The sequence below is a fragment of the Alligator mississippiensis genome, chromosome 1 (genome assembly GCF_030867095.1).
Source record: "Alligator mississippiensis isolate rAllMis1 chromosome 1, rAllMis1, whole genome shotgun sequence".
NCBI lineage: Eukaryota > Metazoa > Chordata > Crocodylia > Alligatoridae > Alligator > Alligator mississippiensis.
In genome coordinates, this window is record NC_081824.1 from 411,913,524 (window position 1) to 411,935,121 (window position 21,598).

General features: G+C 41.6%; 1 protein-coding gene across 3 annotated transcripts in view; it reads left to right on the forward strand.

Annotated features, from left to right (window-relative positions):
• The window catches only part of LRRC63 (leucine rich repeat containing 63), a 40,451-nt gene extending 21,348 nt beyond the window's left edge, over positions 1-19,103 (forward strand). For all 3 annotated transcript variants that reach the window (XM_019500488.2, XM_019500490.2, XM_014608338.3), the window contains 7 exons: positions 898-1,035; positions 2,522-2,682; positions 11,382-11,480; positions 14,756-14,892; positions 16,852-16,935; positions 17,854-18,093; positions 18,757-19,103. In XM_019500488.2, the coding sequence (XP_019356033.2) occupies positions 898-1,035; positions 2,522-2,682; positions 11,382-11,480; positions 14,756-14,892; positions 16,852-16,935; positions 17,854-18,093; positions 18,757-18,967 (1,070 nt within the window). In that variant the 3' untranslated portion in view covers positions 18,968-19,103. The remainder of the gene's footprint in view (positions 1-897; positions 1,036-2,521; positions 2,683-11,381; positions 11,481-14,755; positions 14,893-16,851; positions 16,936-17,853; positions 18,094-18,756) is intronic.
• The last annotated feature ends 2,495 nt before the right edge of the window (positions 19,104-21,598 follow it).

The window sequence follows — 21,598 nt, forward strand, 5'->3', positions numbered from 1 at the left end:
TCTATTTTGTTGGTGATGGTCCTTAATTTCCTAGAAGTCTGATGATTTATATCAGTTAGCCAACCAGTATCAAAACCAAATGTAAAAAACACACAACCCTATAGCAGTCATGTGACCACACATCTGTTAAATGTGATTGATATTGAAGCTGCACATTGGTTGCTCAGAATATAGGTGGAGATAAGTTGATTTTGCTTGGTAGAAAGGAGGTAGTTGTGGGTTAGAGGAGAAATTGAAGAGTGGCACATGTGTGGCTAGTGAACCAATTCCTTGCTTCTTTTCATGGGTGGGATACATAGTCTATGAACTTGACCTCTTAAAATACACAAACCATATCGCTGTGAAAGTAGTTCATGTGTCTCTTCCATAGACTACAAAATCCTTTTTTATGATAAATTAAGAAATTCAGTTCCCTGATTTTTTTCCTTTTGTTTTTACTGAGGGCCAGATTCTATTCCACCTATTAGGTGTCTAAGTGAACCTAGGCTTCTTAAGGAAATCCTATTCCAATCTGCTGAAGTCTGAAAAATTGTTAATGCAAGACATAAGTGTATCTTCCTTGTGCATGCTGCTTTTCATTTTAAGGCTAGCATGCTGGCATGTTCAAGAGTAGGCATGTTAACATTTGTCCAGGAATTTAAGCAAGGTGGAATAGGATCACATGTAGGTACCTAAGACCATGTAGGCATCTAATGAGTGGAACAGGATCTGGCCCTAAGATCCCTAAGGTCCTTAAAAATGAACACTTCTTTAAGGTCCTTTTCCACTGTCAAAGTAATGTGTAGGGGATCTAGTTAAATGAGATTCAGTCCGATTCTCATCGATCTTTCTAGGTTAATATGTTTCTCATGTATGTAATCAAAACCTCTTCCTAAACCATCCTCAACCTTTTTTCAGAAATAGCTTTGGCGGAAAAAATGAAGAAAGCCAGCTTGCTAGAACACACTTTAGAAGATGAAGGAAACGCATCTGTTACAGACAGTTTAACATTTCACGCTCATGAAAAGAGAGGAAGAATGTTCTCAGAAGAGATGGGTAAGATGAATACACTGCATTTAAGGGGTAGGGGTCTGGCCCCTCACCCTGCACGGCCACTTTCCCCACTAAAGCTGTTAGGGAGACAAATTTAAGATGACCCTCCAATAATTAGATTTTGTATCTGGAAAATTATAGCAAATTTATATTTATTTATTTATAATTATGGATGTATATAATCTAATTATTGGGGGGTTGCCTTAAATTTAGAGTAATCTTGGATTTGGGTGAATGTTGTAAATCCCCAGTACTATCTGCTCTATTTAGAAGGGGAGTGAAAAGGATCAGTTTTTAGCTTCTGGATGCTATTTCATTAGCCAGAAACATAAATGTATAATTACACAATCAGTTAAAAAGTAACCAGAAATGTTAAGTTCATATCTCCTTGGAGCGGCTGCAGCAATATTTACAGCTAAATTGTTCCTAAACACACTCTCCAAGACTTTTGGATTGCTGGGTTTTACATGAATGAGCGAAGATTGGATTTGGGCCACGGTACCTGTTAACAGTAAAACAAAGATACAAAAACCCACCTGAGGCAATCTTCTTTGTAATGACGCCTGACATTCATCTTGTGTTACAGGTTAGATATTCATTAATTCAAGCACTTGGAAAAGTTGGCTGTCAATAATTTATCCAAATACAATCAAAATCTTCAATCTTGTTAGTATCACTTATTGTGAGTTAAAAATACTTGTGGCCCTGAACAAAAGACACCACATTTGTGCAAAATTATCTTCAAAATGATGTTGTTCAGGCCCTGTTACAATAATAGAAATTTAGGGTTAGAAGGGATCTCAGGAGGTCATCTAGTCCAACCCCCTGCTCAAAGCAGGACCATCCCCGAGTAGATCATCCCAGCCAAGGCTTTGTCTATCTGGGTCTTAAAAACCTCCATCAGCTCTTTCGGCTGCCTGTTCTAATGCTTTTCTACCTTCGTCATGGGAGGTTTTTCATCATATCTAACCTAAATTTCCGGTGCACTTCATCCCAGCTTCTGGGTCACTGATGAAGATATTGAAGAAGACAGGCTCTAGGACCAACCCCTCAGGCACTCCACTTGATACCAGCTGCCAACTAGACATCAAGCCTTTGGTTACTATCCTTTGAGCCCAATGATCCAGCCAGCTTTCTATCCACCTTACAGTCCATTCATCCAACCCATACTGCTTAGCTTGCCTGCATTTTATCTAATGTGGAAACCCTTCTGCTCTCTCTGGAAGGGGCAGAGGGAGGGAAACAAGGTTTGAATTAATTTAAGTGCTTTTAAACAGCCAAATCCTGTAGTCTTTACTTAGACCTTCCCGAGTTGCTAGTTTGTTCATGGGGAATTTTGCCTGAGTAAAGTTGACCTATGATTGATGGGTAACATTTGTGATAAACATGCATACATACATGATATACAGGGTTTTTTTTCTAACCTCAATCTTTACTTTCTTCTAAAGTAATGTTATAATTCTTAAATTTTCACTATGTACATTTTTAGTTGTAGAACCATGTGCCCTTGATGATGATGATGTGTATGTCCAGGGAATTGGGTACAAGACTATATTAACTAAGCAGGATGAAGAGGAAGAATTGATGGACAGGGCCAAAAATGCAGTTTTCTATTGCCTGATGCATCAAAAAACTGGACTGAGTCTCAAGGTATACTCTAAAACCTGCAACTGCACTTATGCTGTCTGTGCTTCTGCTTTCATTAGAAACCCAGTTCCTCTGAAGTTCATAGTTTGACTGTAACCTCATCCACTTGGAATACAATATTGACATTTTCAATATACAGTCATTTTTTTAAAGTTGGAAGTGGCTAAAATCATTTAAGGTTTTTTGTTTGTTTGTTTTTAGTAATTTCAGAGTAGTCTGAAGTTTGATTGCTTTCAGTGCTCTTCTGTAATTTTCTCCTCTTGCTTTGATCTCCCCCTACATTGTCTCTTTCCAATCCTTTCTACCTTTCTTTGCTCTACCCTTACTTTGAGTGTCTGCCTTCATTTTTATGTGTGATTGATATGATGTCTGCTGGCTACAGCACTTCCAGAAGTGCACTGACACTTGAACCAAAATGGCTTTTGGCCCTTCACATTGTGCTGTCAAATTGTCTTGGCACCCTGTGAGTTGGAGAGTCAGGATACTGATGGAAGCCAAGGACAAAAGTTGATACCCTTCCCATGTCACCTTACAATTTAATCCAGCCCCAGTACAGAGTTGATGCTTTTAACTATTTCCATCCTCACTTAGCATATGCATCTGTGGAGCCAAATGTTGGCAATTGGTGGGCTTGAATCAGCAGAAATTATACATGGTCTCCTTAACAAAGCAAGCCCCAGAGGTGTGTAGAAGTTGGTTATGAAGCAGGCTAAACTAATATCTGGCCCACTCAAGGTCTTACAGGTGAAGGGCACTGGAAACTCTCATGTGGCTTGTGGTGAGGAGATGGCTGATGTACTTGCAAATTATATCTCAGCTAGCAAGACAAGATGCAGTGAAGTATGGCACGTCCACTCCATGTGTGCTACAGACTGAAAAATGTAATGTAGCCACTGTTTAACATGTGCCCAGTGCTGCTTTCAGTCTTGGGCCTGCAGTATGCCTTGTATCCATCTAAAGGTATCTCTGTTATATTTTTCTGGCATTTGGTGTGTGCAGAGTGGAGTGAGTGAGCAGAGTATCTTTCATAGCAGAGCTCTCAGTTATAGCCTTGATATGGTATAGACATATCCACGCTGTCTGAGAAGAGAAGTCCTGCTGACCAGGTAGGCAAAGGGAGTAATTTCTTTTTTTATTTGATATGCAGTTCTTTGCTGCAGGTAGCATGTACACTCTCTGAAGAAGTGCACATTATTTGCAAAAGAACAGGCAAAAATACTTTGACAAAAAACACACCATCCAGAAAAGAGACTGTGCCTCCTCCCTACTTCCCAAAGGCCAGTGCTTATGAAGAGAGACCTCAGAGTACTCAGAACCTACCTGATTCCTTCCAGACTCTTCATTCCACAGGTGTTAATAACCCTCTCCCTTTTTAATGGTCTTAATATGCCATTAATCAAACTATTTTTTCTTCTTCAATTCTGTGTTAACTAGTCCTGGCAGTGTAGCTCCTATTTCACAGCTTTCAGACTATTTTAACTTTAGCTAAAAACTTTAACTCAGGTGTAGAAACATTATCTCAGGTGAACGTTAACTCAGGTGAGGAAATAACTCTCACTGAAGCGTTGGATGCACTGTCAAGATGCTCAAGAACGCTTCGTTTTGTTTTATGCTTCGGAGAGAGATGTATATTTGATTCTAATGACAAGAGGACTAAACAAACAACATATTTTGATTATTTTTGCCCAGTTTGTTGTGTTTTAAATACTTTAATGTATGCTATATATATATCTAGCAAATTAATGCACATTCCAATGAAGTTATATTTGTTTTTGCTTCAATCTTAAGATGAATGATACAGTCCTAGGCCCATAGCATGTTAGTAAAGCTTTTCGTTTCTTTTTAACTGGAAAAAATGTATGTTGTGTTATATGTGATAATCAGGGATCCTGGTTTTCTCTGATAAAAATAATACCCAATTTTCGGTTTTAAAAAAGTAACCCAAAATCCACATTTTTCCGTGATTAAAATGGAACATCACATAGTAAAACATAGTGGTGTTTCATTTTTATCATGGAAAAATGTGGGTTTTGGATAGCTTTTTTTAAACCGAAAATTGGGTTGCTGTTGGTTTTGTTTTTGTCAGAAAAAAACAGGTTCCCTGATTATCACATGTAACACAACTTACATTTTGTGCAAGATGCATTATGTGGTGTTTCATTTTAATCATAGAAAAGTGTGGATTTGGGGTTACTGTTTTTAGACCGAAAATTGTTTGTTTGTTTTTTATCAAAGAAAACCAGGATCCCTGGTTAATGCACCATACAGTCTGCACCCTTCTTTTCAAAATCCTAGATGTGCCTATGATTCTAGAATATGTATTCCTGATCTACAAAATTCCAATTTATTTCCAATTAAATACTTGTATTCTTAAATAAGAGCACATTTTCAAATAGCTTAATCCTCTTTGCAAGTGAGAGCCTTATAATAATTCAGTGTATAGCATGTCCCTGCACCCACAAATGCAATTAAGTAGGAATAACTGTTCTACGTAAAATATTTACTTTACCTTAATTTGAATTAATTTTCTTACACATATCAGCCATAAGCACTTAATTCCTTCCATTAGGATTTTTGAAGAGACTGATGCTGTGAATTCTGTATCTAGTTTTGTCATGTAATAGCAACTGATTTATTATTACTTATTTTTAATTGATATGGTGTTGCAAAATTCTGCGGTATAGGAAGATTATGTTTGTAATCTGGGCACGGAGCGTACCAAATTATTTGCCAGTTGAGCATTATGCTACCTACCTAGTTTCCTCCCCAACACCTTTTATTATGTGGTCTTTTGGTATCATTTGAGTAAAAAAATTCTATACAAAATAAAATAGGTTATGCCACTTTCTTATGACTACTGCCTGAGGCTATGAAGAATCTCCAAAAATAGAAGATGAAATAATGCATAAAAATAATAGGACCATTTCAGTGACAGCGTAGAGACTTTTCCATTCCCTTTATTCTGCAAACATTTTAGCTTCATTTAACCACCCATTAGCTTTTTGTTGCTAAATGAGTTCTTTGCTATATTTTCTGTGTTGCTGAGAGGTCAAAGTAAATAACAGTAAGTCTTCTCAAATTTTTTTTCTCTTGGTAAACAACCAGTGCCACATGCTAAAGTAGGCGTGGGCAATTATTTCAGGCGGAGGGCTGCATACCAAGTTTTGGCAAGCTGTTGAAGGCTTCATTTCTGTCTCCAGCACATGGAAGCAGGAACAGCCCCACGGTCCCAGGCCAGAAGCCTCTGCTAGGCAGGGGCTTCTGGATGCGGGGGCAGGGCTGGTGGGGCCTTGCTGCTGGGTCCTGCTGCTGGCTTCCCTTGGGTCCTACTGCCCTAGCTCTTGTCATCTTTGACAGGCAGCCAGGAGCAAATAAATATTAAATTTTCTACATTTTTTAGGGGCCCTGTGAGCCAGATAGAATGGCCTGGTAGGACAGATCCGGCCCCCGGGCCGTATTTTGCCCACTCCTGTACTAAAGCCATCGAAAACGAAGCCATCAGAAAAGCCAATGGCACTTTATCGTGCATCAGCAGATGCATGACGAATAGGTCCAGGGAGGTGATACTTCCCCTCTATAGGGCGCTGGTCAGACTGCAGTTGGAGTACTGCGTGCAATTCTGGGCGCCGCACTTCAAGAAGGATGCGGATAACCTGGAGAGGGTCCAGAGAAGGGCCACTCATATGGTCAAGGGCCTGCAGACCAAGCCCTACGAGGAGAGACTAGAGAAACTGGACCTTTTCAGCCTCCGCAAGAGAAGGTTGAGAGGCGACCTTGTGGCTGCCTATAAGTTCATCACGGGGGCACAGAAGGGAATTGGTGAGTATTTATTCACCAAGGCGCCCCCGGGGGTTACAAGAAACAATGACCACAAGCTAGCAGAGAGCAGATTTAGATTGGACATTAGGAAGAACTTCTTCACAGTTCGAGTGGCCAAGGTCTGGAACGGGCTCCCAAGGGAGGTGGTGCTCTCCCCTACCCTGGGGGTCTTCAAGAGGAGGTTAGATGAGTATCTAGCTGGGGTCATCTAGACCCAGCACTCTTTCCTGCTTATGCAGGGGGTCGGACTCGATGATCTACTGAGGTCCCTTCCGACCCTAACATCTATGAATCTATGAATAAAGGTATCTGTGGTAACTACAGGCCAGTTGTGGAACTTTGTTTGCCTGTTGTACTCCATTCTTTTTTCTGTCTTGTCTATTTGAAGTGTGACCTCATCAGCATAACGTGTCTCTTCCTGTGTTTCTGACTTTTTCTTTTTTTGTGGGGGGAGGGGAAAGAGAGGGGAAACTACTTGTATTTTGAAATTATACCAAAAAAGGGGTTTTTTGGTTTTTGTTTTAAATTGAATAGGTGAAAATTAAATTAACAGGCTTCTAAATTATCAGGTATATATAATTGCAGCAGTCTGACTTGACCCAAGCCAATTTTTTTTAAGATTATCAGTTTGCAAAAAACATAGAAGATTTCAAATTTTTGTCCCAGTTCAGGATGGGAATTATTTGTAATAGCTTAAATTTTTGTGGGACGTGAAAACTATTTCCTGTACAGCTGTAGAGTCACCCACTTTGGGGGATCAAAATGCAACTGCAAGCACTAATTAAACTACTTGTGCTTTTAAGTAACTGATTCATATATACCAGAGCTGTCCAACTGCCATGTGGCCTCCAAAGAGTTAACATAGAATCATAGAAAACTAGGGTTGGCAGGGACCCCGGGAAGTCATCTAGTCCAACTCCCTGCTCAGAACAGGACCATCCCCAATGGCAGTGCTTCCCCACCTTTTTCAGCCCAAGGCACACTTACATTAATACAAATTTTCTGCGGCACACCTGTTAAGGTATTCCCCATCCTCATACTTATCGTAGCTCATTGCTATGGCAAAATTCTGTGATGCACCTATTCATTTCTGATGGCACACTTTTTTTGTGCTGCGGCACACTGGTTGGGAAACACTGCCCAGTGGTACTATATATTCTACAACCTCTCTGGATAACCTGTTCCAGTACTTTCTCACAAGGAGGGTAGTAAAGTTTTCCCTAATATCTAACCTAAAGTTCCCTTGCTGCAACTTGAGACTGTAGATCCTTGTTTTGTCATCTGTCACCACTGGGTGTTTACACACACTCCAGGAATGGGGAGGGGAGCTTTAATTAAAGCAGCTCTGAGAGCCACTCTAATTAAAGCACCTAGAGTATCTCGTGTGTCAGTGTCCCCTCACTTAAAAAATGGCAGCAGTGTCACTTTAACTAAAGCTCTTTTGACGAGCTTTAGTTAAAGTGCCCCCACTGCCATTTTTAAGCGAAGGGATGCTGATACACGAGATGCTGGAGTGAGGTAAGTACCATGCTTCATCAGACCTGATTAATCGAGCTTGCTCCAGCGCACTGTAAAAACAGTGCGTTGGAGCAGCCTGGCTGCTCGCATATAGGTGCCCACTAAAAGCAGTCTATGTGACCCCTGCTAGTGCTGCCTGTGTGGTATGTGGCCCTTACTGGTATAGTGTGTGGCCACTTTGAAAGATGGACAGCTCTGATGTACCCAATGAGGTTTTGTCATTTAGATTTTCATGACTTTAAGCCAAACTTCATGGCAAATGAACAAATTTCTACATAGCAAAAGAAGACCTGGGCTTTACCACTTGTCTGCTGCACTTGGGTAACTGCTTGTTCACAAATTTTGGCCCTCTGGCAAATGAAAACGAATCCATGGTTGTTTTAACCTCCATGAACATGGGAGAAACTATTGTGGATGGCTTTAAGTTATCTCAGCACGAGGGCATGGCCATGGAACAGCTGATGTATATTGCCTATGGGCACACTTGGCTCTGGGTAAGTCCTGAGATAACTGAAAGCCAACCCATAGTAGCTTACCCCTCTCAAGGAAAGAGCTAGGCTACTATGAGGTTGCTTTCATTTACTATAGGGTAAGATTCTGTAGATGGGCCACTACCATAGAGTAGCTTGAGCCCTGCCCTCCTTTTACCTCACAATAACTTGTGCCTGTGCCTCAGTGGATCTGTTTCTGATACTAGGATCATTCAGACCCAGAACTCAAGAAGTGCAAATGCATGTGAACTGAAATCATAAAAACAAAATGCTTTGCATAAACACATCTGTGAAACAAATCCACCACGATTTCACTTATGGCAGCTAGTATATAACATGTCCTGCCAAAATGTTTTTCCTCAGGGTTTGTTCACACAAAGAATGTTTATTTTTTCACTTCCATATTCCCAGATTTAGCCATTTAGAAACAGAAGATTTAACTGCAGTTGTTTTCAAAACTAGACAGACTTGTTTTGTATGAGGAACTAACTCTTGAGACCTTTTACCAGATCATTTGCAAGTTATGATGCAAGGTTTAAAATAGTTCAACATGTAATAAATTCAAACTGCATGTAAAGCCCTTTTCTAATACCTCAAACTGCCTCTTGTAACCATTGTCATAACACAGGAGTCCACTACTTGGGCAGACACCAAAGTAGGCCAGGATGCCCTATAGGGCTAGGGACAGATATTACACATAAGCCAGTATAAGTGATCAGAAACTAGTTTAAACCTGTAACAGAACTGAAGTTCAGTGCACATAAACCAGTTTGAAAATGGCTGAAACCACTTTGACATAAACCTAGTTGAATATAGTATTAGACTTAACTGATTTTGGTCAAACTGGTTTATGCAATGTCTGTCCCAGACCTCTTCCTGGTTTAAGTTAAACCATAGTCCCCCAGCATCCCAGATGCTTTGCAATTCTGGGCGGGACTCTGCTCTCTGATCCAACCCAGCAGGGCTGGCCCCGACCCTTTGCTGCCTGGCTGGAGCTCTGGCAGAGACTGCAGGTACAATGGCATCTTGCTGGCTTCCTGCTCATCCACCCCCATCCCCTCCCACCACCTCCACTCCCTGCTCAAGCAGGGATTCCCCTTCCTGTCTGCCTTACACAGACACCTCTCAGCATTAGCTAGCATACTACATGCTGGCTACAGTCTGTGCTGTGGGAGACGGGACAAAGGCAGACAGGACAGTGTCGGCTTAGGGCTTTTTGGAGGTAATCAACAAGTAGCTGGTAATGTCCCTCTATTCCTTCCTTGGGAAAAGTTGTTTAGTTGTTTAAGAAGAGCTTAAACTAATGAGAGAGGCTTTGTTTTGTTTGATGGCCTGAAAAATGCTAACAACTCCCTGTGTAACTCCCTGCTGTGTGACTAAGTGCTCCATTATCAACAGTAAGGGGGACCCCCCCCCTAATCAGAGTGTCCTGCTGGGGCCTGGCCATGGCTGCCCTCACCTCAGCACCTTGGAAGGGAAGGGAGGGCTGCTGTAGTGCCCCCCGGCTTCTAGCCTGAGCCACTGCGGACATGTGCCTGCATTTTTGGAATGAAAAGGGGAATGTCTATCTACCTCTAAATCAGTTCAAGCTTTGCAGGTTAAACTAACCTGCAAAGATTGTATCAATTCAGGCTCAGGCTTTTTGAATGTCCATCCCTAGCCTTAACAGAATGCCTGCTTCTTGTTTCATTTTCCCTTGTGTAAATTAATATATGTCCCACTGAATTAAGTTGTATTATACCAGCAAAAAGCAGCATAAACAGAGTACCAAAATCAGGATCTTTGCATGCATCTTGCATTTTATGATAGTATTGTATAAAAAGGATATGGGTCCAGCAGGAAAGTCAATAGGGGGTCTTCATCTGCCCAGACTGGCAGGAATACTTTGAGGCATGCACTTGCTAGCATTTGCCCTTTTCTTGTATCACAGTTGCCAATAAGAACATCTGGAGGTGAATGAAACATATGCACTTCAATGTTTGGTTTTCTGTTCTCACTGTTAGTATTTTTAGTTAACTCTTATGTTTGATCTATAGTATATGTAATGTGAACATGCTTCATTATGAACCAGTAATAAAAATGACTCCTAGACTCTGATTTACAAGAAAATAGATACTTCATATGTACATATAGGAAAACATGTAATTTATGTTTATAATAGAAGACATTTAATCAAATCCTACGTTAAAATGCTTATGCACAAGGGTATAAATTAAGGCTGTATATGCAAAGCCATCACTTGTTATTCCCTGAGTTGAGTCAGAATAATAAACCCCTATTGTTTTCTGATCATAGCTTTTTGTATATACTGTCCTGGGTTTTGTTTGAAAGCAAATAATTAAATAGAAGGAAGAAAAATTACACAGAGGTTTGCTTTTTTAGGAATATGTAGTTTTTTGGCTTGCAGCTTACAACAGCATATGTAAATCCCAGAACCTGGGGGTAGAAAAACCCTAAAAGTATATGTCTCATGCACCTGAAGAAGATCATGGAAAGGAATCTAGAAGAACTTGTATAGAAGAATAAGTAAAATAACAGAAGAGAAGTAAGTAAGACCTATGACATGAAGCTCTTTGACAATGGAAAGAAGTAGTTTGAATTTGAGAAGGAAGAGCCAGAGAGTGCTGAGGTGACACTCGAGTTGGACAGAGATTTGAGTTGCCAAAATGTCCCCCAGTTAGGCAGATCTTTGATGCATATGAATTGACTTCATCAATCAAGTCATGTTGCTGGAATCTCTTAATTTAAAAGATTTTGTCATTTAAAAAATAATTAAATCAGGGTGGAGTCTTTTCTTAAGGTTGTTAGGACTTCTTTAATCATGTTGCTTTTATGCAGCTAATACATTTTTTTTCTTCTGCAAATGTCTTCTAGGCCTATTTTCTGTTTCATCTTCCAGACCTGACACCTTTAGTCAATACTTTGGTGTATCTCAACTTGTCATTCAATAATTTACAATTCTTTCCTAGAGAGGTGAGTACTTGCCAGTTATTTTCCATGTCATTATGAAGAGTAAAATTATGTAAACTTGATTTTCTTGAGTTTAAAACTAAAGTAAACATTAAAAGTCCTTTTCAAGCAGCAATGACTTGCTGTGAAATCAGGTAGCATAGATTTTAGAAAAATGTAATTTCTTTGGTGCTTATTTGAGCAATAGCAAGAAAAAAATATGAGTTGGGAAAGATGCCAACAAGATTTGGAAACACCTCTATCTCTCTTTCATTCTGATTTTGTTTTAGGCGGTTGGCTTTATTTGGGAGATACTCCTGATTTAAATGTATTAGCATTTATAGGGCAGCAGTCTATGTGTTGATATTTCTATCTATATATTATTGTACTCACAAACATTATTAAGAACATTATTCATTATTAAGGTTGCAAGGTCAACACTTACATGTTGACTTTGCCAACCTTAATCTAACCCTTTTGGTATGATACGTTACGATACAATCTTTAGTTGCATGAGCACATTATACATCCTTTTCTAAAGGGGTCCTGCCTCATTCACTGTGTTGCAGGGCACTAAGACTTGCCTGCTCCTTTAAGGGCAGAAGCAGCATAGCCAGAGAGTGATGCAGGCTAGACAGAGCTCCACACTGCAGGTTGCCTGGGCAGCAGGCTAATGAGGGAATTAACTGGCACCTGCACACAGTCAGCTGACCAGAAGGAGGCAGGGCCCTGGGTATATATAAGCCCCAGAGCTGGGGTTGGCAGAGGTTAGTTCTCTGGCAGCTGCTAGGGGAAGGAGCTCCTGCAGGAAGGAGCTGCCCTGAGATGTGTGGTTGTCTGGTCTGCTGCCTGTAGGACTCATAAGGTACCCTGGGCTGATTGGCATGCTAGACTAGGGGACAAGTTCGCTTTCTTAAAGGGGGAGAACGATCTGCTGAGCTGCGCTGCACCTGTGCAATGCGACAGCTGTTGCATGGGTGCCAGGAGGGGGGGGGGGCGATCCCTGCTGCCCCCCACTACCCCACACTGCATGGGGGCTCTGCCATGAGCACTCAGAGGCCCAATTGCCACTGCTGCAACCAGTGAGTGCGGGGCTTTTTTTGAAGTGCCAGGGCTAGGCTGGGGTCGGGCAGGGGATGGTGGGCTTCTCCCACGGCTCCCCACACCGGGGCAGAGGCAAGCACAGCTAGAGGAGCCACAGGAGAAGCCCCTATGGCTACTCTGCCCAGCTCCATCCCCTGCCCAGCCTCAGCCTCCTGGCACTTAAAGCCCTGCACTCACTGGCTGCAGCAGCAGGGATCAGGGCCTCTGGGGACTTGGGCAGCAGGGATCACCTCCCCCACCTGACACCCGCACAGCAGCTGCACCATGGTGTGGGTGCAGCACTGCTTGACAGGGTACCACATGCTGTCTGGGAGCTGGGACAGTTCCAGCAGTCACCTGAAGCCTGGCACTGCTCAGCCCCAGCGGCCCCAGGTCCCAGATGACGTGTGGTGCTCTGCCAAGCCATGCTGCACCCACACTATGGAGCAAAGGCTGCACGGGTGCCAGGTATAGGGGGGGGTGATCCCCACTGCTGCCCACTGCCCTGCACTGTGCAGGGAGGCTCTGCCATGAGTGCCCAGAGGCCGCAACAGCTGTTTCTGTAGCTGGTGAGTGCAGAACATTTTTTTTTTAAGTGCGAGGACTAGGCTGGGGCCGGGCAGGGAATGGGCCCGGTAGGACAGCCATGGGGGCTTCTCCTGTGGCTCCCTGCACCTGGAGAAAAGCAGGCATAACTGTAGGAGCCACAGGAGAATCTGCACCCGCCCAGCTGTGCCTGCCTCTCCCCGGCCAATCCGAATCTCCAAAACTGCGTCGAAACTCCGTAACAGATTCAGCCAAATCGAAACAGAGCAGCAATCCAAAACACCGAAATGAATCACTGCCCTCTGAAATGGCTGAATCCAAAATCAAAACAAGATATAGCCATTTTGCACAGCCCTACTGCTGAGCACTAAGCTGATGTTTTTAGCAAACTGTCCACAATCATTCCCAGATCTTTCCTGTGCGGTAATAGCTAATGTACAGCCCATCATAGTGGTTCACAGGCATAGCCTGGGTTATTTGGGAGTTATTTTGTTATTTTTGTCATTGTGCATCACTTTACACTTACCCGCATTACATTTTATCTGCCATTTAGTACCCATTCACTCAGTAGTGCCAGATCCTTCTGTAGTTCCTCACAGTCTGCCTTGGTCTTTACCATTGTGAAAAATTTTGTGTCCGAGTTATAAAGAAATAAAGACAAATAGCCAGTATTTTTTTACCATGAACCAAGCAATATAGTTTTTCATGCCTCTACTATTTTAGCTAAAATGTAAAATAATAATAATAGAGCAGGCGCTTATTCAAACTTTAAATGGTTAAAGGTTGGATAAATTGTAAGTGGCTGAAAACAGGGGTTTAGAATGGGAAGTAACAGGCTGTGCCAGTAAGCCTGCATATAATGCTATACCAGTATCAGTGAAAACGTAAGAAAAAAATGCATATCAAAAGAGCCCTCTACATGTACAGGTAAAAGCACAAAGGGATCTAACATGCAATCTTCATAATGGTGCCTCTTGCCAGTCAGCATGCATGGCAATGGCAGGAGGACTGATTGTGGGATCATCATGGAAGGCTATCCAAGGGAGCCCAGGATTGCCATTCTGGGCTCTCCCTGGACCCGCAAATATCTAGCTCCTGCAGATGCGTGTCCCACAGCTAATGGGACTCTTAGCCCCAGTAGTTGCGGGGCACCCCTGTGACTGGGAGATTGCAGCAACTGTCATCTCCCAGCTGCAGGGGCACAGGATACACATGCAAATAACAGCTGGATAGAAACTAGCTCTAAAGTCATTATACACTTTTGACCAATAACTTTATAGTCGGTTGGACCTTTTTAAAGCACCATAGTTAGTTTGCACGTGTAGCCAGTCTAAATTAATTGTGCTATTAACCAGGTAGTTGTGCAATAGATGTAGCATGTAGAAGGGGCAAAAGTCTAACTATAACTGTATATTGATTAACAATCAGGACTCATGGTAGAGGTGATATCTTTTATTAAACCAACCAGATTTTTGCAAAAAAAAATTCTTTAATTCCAAGCTTTTGGGCACAAACACCCTTCATCAGGCTGCATCTGTACATTTACATTCAAAATTCTTAATATATCAAAACAGTTTTCCATATTTTTCCAGCATTGCCTAGAAATGTAAAAGCATTTATCATCTTTGCTTTGTGACTATTTTTTTTCCATTCTCTTTTTTTTCTCCAAGGTGTATAATCTTCAAAAATTACAAGTCCTGAAGGTCCGAAACAACCCCATTAAAGAAATCCCAGATGATATTCACAAACTCAGGACACTTAGGAAATTTATCATTTCCTTCAATTTGCTATCTGTCCTTCCCACTGGGTAAGGTATTCAGTATTAATGAATAGTCTATATTATAAACTTTCTGAGCTAAAACAAGGTTCAGTTTCAGTTGTGACATGCTGTAGTTGTTCATCAATTCTCATATCAGCTTTGTAGATGACACCTAAGAAGCTTTCTAGTATTATATGTTTACATACTTGTGACACACACACACACACACACACACACACACACACACACACATACACACACACAAAAGTACTTCCTCTGTAATTGGCAGTGGCTGAAAAGGAAGTAGTGACTTTGACTATGCATTGTTTAATTTTCCAAAGGAGCCTTTGGTCTTGATATCATCAGACAATCATTGCACTGTCTGCCCCTTGCTAGCTTTTTGGTATTACAGTACTATCCAGCGGCTCAACTAAGATCAGAGAGTCCCTTGGTGCTAGGAGCTGTATGAACACGTAGTCAGAAACAGCTCCTACCCCAGAGAACCAATAGTCTAAATAGAAGCCATAGACAGCTGATGGGGAAAGGATGTGTGCTATTCCCAGTTTCAGGGATGCAAAAAAGAAAGATACAGAGAGCTGGTGGGACTTGTCCAAGTGACTGTAAAGCCAAGAGTTGAGCCCGGCTTCTATGAATCCCTGTCTTCTGTTTTAACTACAAGAGCAACACGCCTTATGACGATTTTCTTTGCTGACTGATATATGAAGTGGAAACTCATTAAGGTAATGCTGATAGAACACAAATTATGTGCATTTTAGTGGTCATTAAAATTAATGGTTATAGTGCTTCTGTCCTAAAGCAATATAATTGCCTAACAGGGAGAGAGGCAATTGTATTAATGCATTTACTGAATACTAAATACTAATCTGTGCTCAGTGAAAGTTACACAGTGATTTTCTATTTATGTTATTGCATAAAAAGCTGTGGACCATCTATGGCATAGATTCTATGCTCTGAAGGCTCACTGTATACTCCCAGCCATCTGTACTACTCATTTTTCCCCTTTCTATTCATCTCACTCCAGAAGTTCCCTTTCCTTTTATTCCTTTCCCTTCCATGCTTTCCTGAACTGCAGTTCTTCTTAGAATCCCCCTAGTTGCTTTGTTTTTCTTTGTTGTATGTAACCCATTTCCTCCACATTTTATCCCTTCTGTCCAGTTAAGCTTTTCAAGGTAGGGATTATCTTTATTATGTGGTTTGCACAGTTCCTAACACAATAGAGTCCTGACCTTGCTCATCACTTCAATGTTATCATGTAATAAATACCACTGAGGAATCATATTTTCACAGTTTTAGGGCTACTTTACAGAATCATTGTTTGGGCTCATTATATTCATTATATTCATTGTGTGACATGGATAAGAGATTGAACTGTCTAAAACATAGAGGTCTTTACACAGGAAAACCCTGCCCAAATGCTATACCTCTCATCTTCAAACACCTATCAGTTCTGTTATTGTGTGTCTTTAGCCTTATTGTACACCTTTTGCCAGCTTCATTCAGGTGACACCTGTGTAAGTTTTCCAAAGTATATGGGCTGGCATCTTCTGCAGAGTGTGCTTCTAGACTCTAACGTAGCAGTCCTTCACATTTTATCTCTGTCTTTCTCACCCACCTAAATAGGATCCAGCCCAGAAGGGGAATAAAAGCCCATGTTCAGAACAAATTAATAATGCAGTGATCTCATTCAAAATCTAAATATTATCAGCATTATGTTAGCTGCTATGCATGGAGCATTTCCAAATGTTTGCCTTCTCTGCATCTGAGTGGAGTATTTTCTATTTTCCACTAATTTTTCACAATCATGAGTCTAAGAAATGCCTGATCTTGAAAGGGCTTAAAAAGCTTGTAAGTAAATCGGTCATCTTAAATTAATGGCAATAAACACTGTTAATGGGTTATATATATCTCATATTTTATTGGTAGATATAAAAATGGCCTATATATTTAAATACCTTTTATGCTTATACAATGCCTTCTCTTCTTTAGACTGTTTTCATTACCATATCTTTGGTATCTGGATGTTGCCTACAATGATATCAGTGTTATCCCTAGTGAAATCAAGAATCTCAGGTATATAAATAGTATGAATTGGAATCAGACCTATACATTACAATATTGTGAGGCAGATCATGATCTTTGTTATATTATTGTAAACATGGTGTAACTTCACCAAAGTCCATACTTTGCATTTATCCCTGTATAACATAACTGAAAAGCTGACCTACTATTTGGTGTTTAAAACTTGATTTTAAAAAGGTTATATGCATAAAATGTATATCAATATGCACACCTGATATTCACAAATACTTTAGCTATATTGAAAAATTAGGTAGCTGCACACAGTTTGTGATCATTTGCTAATTATGACTGTATGCATATATGCTTGCCTAATTTGTATTCACAGTAACTATGTGCCCTCAAATCATGCATGCTTCTTGCCATGAATTTTGCGTGGGGAAGATGGGATGAGGAGTGGGTTCACGGGAGCCATCCAGTAGACGCCATGCAAGAAAAATAGTTCCCTCACATGGGAGAATACAGCTCTTCATTTTTGTTTGAAAAGCTGTAGGTATTTTGAGAGGATATCTATGCAAGGACATTTATGAGGACAAGGAGGACAGAGATAGAAATGTATTTATATGCTAAGCAAATGTGACATTAAGAACATTCACACTTTCCCTTAAACTTTTAAAAACTCTAATGTTTTATGCATGTAATTCATTACCCATCCCAGAAGTTCAATTAGATGCACCCTTATTTCTGGCTGCACACGGTGTTAAATATACTTAGGAAAATAATTATATTTATTTGTACATCTTACATGTAAAATGCAATTAAATACTTAGCCCCTTATACATACAGGTATACTTGCTATATTGTTTCAGGACCCCGAAAATGGGAAGTTGGATATAAATGTATATACATTGTGGACATGATAGCCAACTGCATGAATAATCTGTTAATATATGGTTGTCCTCAAAATTACAGAGCACTTGAATATCTAGATGTTGAAGGGAATCAGCTGTGTGTTTTGCCTGGTGGAGTCTTGAAGCTTCCTCTGAAAAGCCTTAGAGTAGAAAATAACTTCATGCATCCTTTCTTATGGAATGAAAGCTGCCAAAACCAGCCACAGAGACTTACTGATTTGGCTGCATTTTCCTTCTCCAAAAACAATCTAGGACAAAGATATAAGGAAATCCCAAAGGATATTCAAAACATACTGTGCAAGTAAGTGATATAGGCTTCCTCCACCACGGTGCATTCTGCAGGAATCTGTGATGTACAGGAAAGATGCATGCGGGACCTAATCAATTATTTGAGGATGTCAGAAGGAAATCTTCTTCAGGCATGGTAGTTCATACTTGCTGTATCATACTTTCATACTTTCTCCATGCATGTAATTTGTTACCCATCTTGGACATTCCCATCTCAGGTAGCTTTATCCTGAAGCTACCTATGTAGATCCTTACTGTTTGAACTGCATGCCATGAATTGTGAGGCACAGGATGTTCAACTCCCAACCCACAGGCCAGATTTGGCCCACAGAGCTACCACAGAGCTGTCATCCAACCCTCAGGGTTCTAAAAATATGGCATCAGGGGAACAGTAGCAGCATTAATTGCTGCTCCCCTGCTGCTGAATTTCTGGACTCATTGGAAGCTTTCCAGGCGGCATAGCATGACCCTATGTGTTAGAATGGGTGTGCAGGGCCCAGGCAGTGCAGGGTCCAATTTGAGCACACAGGGCAAGATCCAGGTGGTGTGGGGCAGGATCTGAACATTACAGGGTGGGATCCTTTAGCTCTTATTTTCAGTGCAGAGACTGAACTAGCAGGTATTGGGTAGATCAGGGTTATGCAATGTTACTTGACTTATTTTTTCTCCATTTTAGCTTTACCCTCTGCGACTACTGCAATGGACCTTTGTATGGTCAAGGACTTCATTGCATTCGAACTCAAAGGAGCATATTTAGATCGCACAGACTTCCTTTCCTCTTTAATGCCTGCTCATCATCTTGTTACAGAAGCTTCATGTCTCAGACTGCTGCTATGTCTCAGATATTTTATAGAGATGGATTTGAGTTACAGCATAGAAACTGGTGATGTGATAATGCCACTTACAATATATGATGTCTTTTAGGTCATGTGGTGCTAGAGGATAGCTTCAGATATTGGCATACTTGTGATGACTTCCTATGTGCAATTATCATACCCTCCTTAAAGTGTGTTCTGTTCTAAATTCTCTGGTTATTCGTTTCTCTCAGAGATCACTCACTGACAAGTTTTCTCAGAAGGCTTTTAAGAAATGTTTGTGACTGACAGATTCTGTACAAATAGTGTACAAAGAGTATAAATATATATATGCAGACTCAGTAAAAAAGACAGGAAGACAGAATGGTTTTTTGGTGTTTCACTAGATCTCAGATAGTAAAACCTAGTTGAATCAAAATTTAGCCCAAATTCATCCTATGAAATCAATTAGGTTACAATGAGGGTGATTTTTGGCTGTAACATTTCCATGTTACCATGCTGGTACTCAGTAGGTGGATCTACACATGTGCTTTACTGTGTAGTCAACTAATTAGCTCTGCAGTAAAGCATTCCTGTCTACATGTATGCCAGTACAGTATGAGGGTGCAGTAAATTAACTCCACTGTACGATAGTACTGTTGGGGACAGTACTATCTAATGGTGGAGCAATTAAGTACAGTGAAACACATATGTAGATGGTAACAGGGACTGGCTGGGGCACAAGGTTTGTGGTTCATTTCCATCATGCCTTAAATTGAACACATGTCAGAGTAGTCCCACCATGCAGCCTGGGTCTGGCTGCATGGCAGGGCTCCCTTGACAACTTGTCCCAAGTGGGCAATCTGACAGCCGTGAAGTACAGCCCTACCTGAGGCTGCAACCTGTTGTTTTCAGGGTGGTGAGTCAATGTGGGCTTATCAGCTGAGGCTTTCTGTAACCTAGGATAATGCTTGTCTTCCCCACAGCTCTGGTGGGGGCTGAGGAGCAAAGCATGTTCTAGCACCAAGTCATGAACAGCCACAGGGCTCCCCATAACCCAGCAGATTGACTGCCTTGCCTCACAGCTCCCAGAGAGCTGAAGAGCAAGGCACTTAACATCCCAGCCATGGGTATCCTGGAATAGGGGAGAGGTTCTCTGATCCCAGGTCCTGTGCTTTGGGACCTTTAAACAACACAGGTGCAGCCCAACTGCACATGATCTGAGACAAGCCCCAGTGTAATCACAAAGGTGGGACTCACAATCCTCTGATCATTGGTCCCAGCCCTGGGACTGCACTAGAGCCAGTTGGAGACTCCAGTGCAACCCCAGGGCTGAGATAGACAATCAGCTGCTGGTCAGCCTCAGCCTCAGGATTGCACTGGGTCACACCAGACTGCAGGCACCTGGCTCTCAACTTGTCTGTGCTGGGATCATAATCCTGGGCTCCTCCTGCACTGGGAAGCAGTAATAATGTGGCTGGGGTCTGATTCCCAATCCCAAAATCATGCATCCTGCCCTGCACATGTGGCATGGCAGGAGGTATGATTTTTGCGATCAGGAATCGGATCCCAGTTGCACCATTAACTGAATATGTACAGCATGCTGTAAATTTCGACACCAACTCAGACAAAACATGGATCTGTGAAACTTGGAACATGCTGCATTGTGTTCAAATTGGGCTTGTTAGCTACAGATTCATTGGGCATCTGCCCAGACATCTTACGTGTCCACCATGATCCAGAGGATCGATGGTTGCCTACCTACTAGGGGTGTAATTGTAGGTGGTCTGCTGTCTTGTGGATTCCTCAGTCCTGAGTTAAGCAAGCAGACCCTTTACCATTCATGAAGAGAGCTATATGTCTAAGAATAATACTTAATATTCATTGATTCAGAGAGAGCAAGCATGCTCTAGCCTGGTGTTTAAAGCACTTACTTGGAGATGCAGGTTTTACTACAGCTGTAATGAATGTGTAAGTACTCCATGCAAAGTTGAACAGCAGAGTTTTAGAGAGACAGAGACCCACCTCAAAATACCTCACTAAGCAGTAGTTAAATGCCTCTCTTGGGGGGTAGATTCAAATTCTTGCTCCATATCAGACAGTGAGGGGATTTGAACCAAGCTCTCCCAATCCCCCAGGGAAGTATTTTAACCAGTTGACTATTGGCTTGGTACTGCTTCCTTGCTGGTGGTTTTTTTGAGGCCTGACCCAGTAGGTATTCTGTGAGACAGTTACCCATTTGTGAATCCTGCCAGGGCTTAGGCTCCAAGCAACCTAGTGCAGGGACAATTATTTCGGGCAGAGGGCTGCTTATCGAGTTTTGGCAAGCCATCAAGGGTCGCATGGGTAACCTCATTCTTTGACAGATGCCCTGCCCCCTGGTCGCCATCTTGGGACCAGAAGTCCCACCCCCTAACCCCTGACTTTTGCCACCAGAAGTCCCTCTGCTTGCCCCCCCAGAAATACTCCTTTCAGCAAGGGGTTTTGCAATCTCTGAACCAGAAAAATACCAATTTATATTCTAAAAATCAAACATAGTACAACATTCATTAATTTGGTTTAAAAAATAATTGTCCTGATTTACATGCGTTTGTGTAGTGTACATAGAAGTGATAGTATAATAACTTAAAATGAAGTCTTGCTCTTATATATTGTGGCGGGGGGTGAGTGGGAGGGTGAGTATAGCTCCTACGGCCCTGGGACTCTGGCATGGGCCCCATGCTC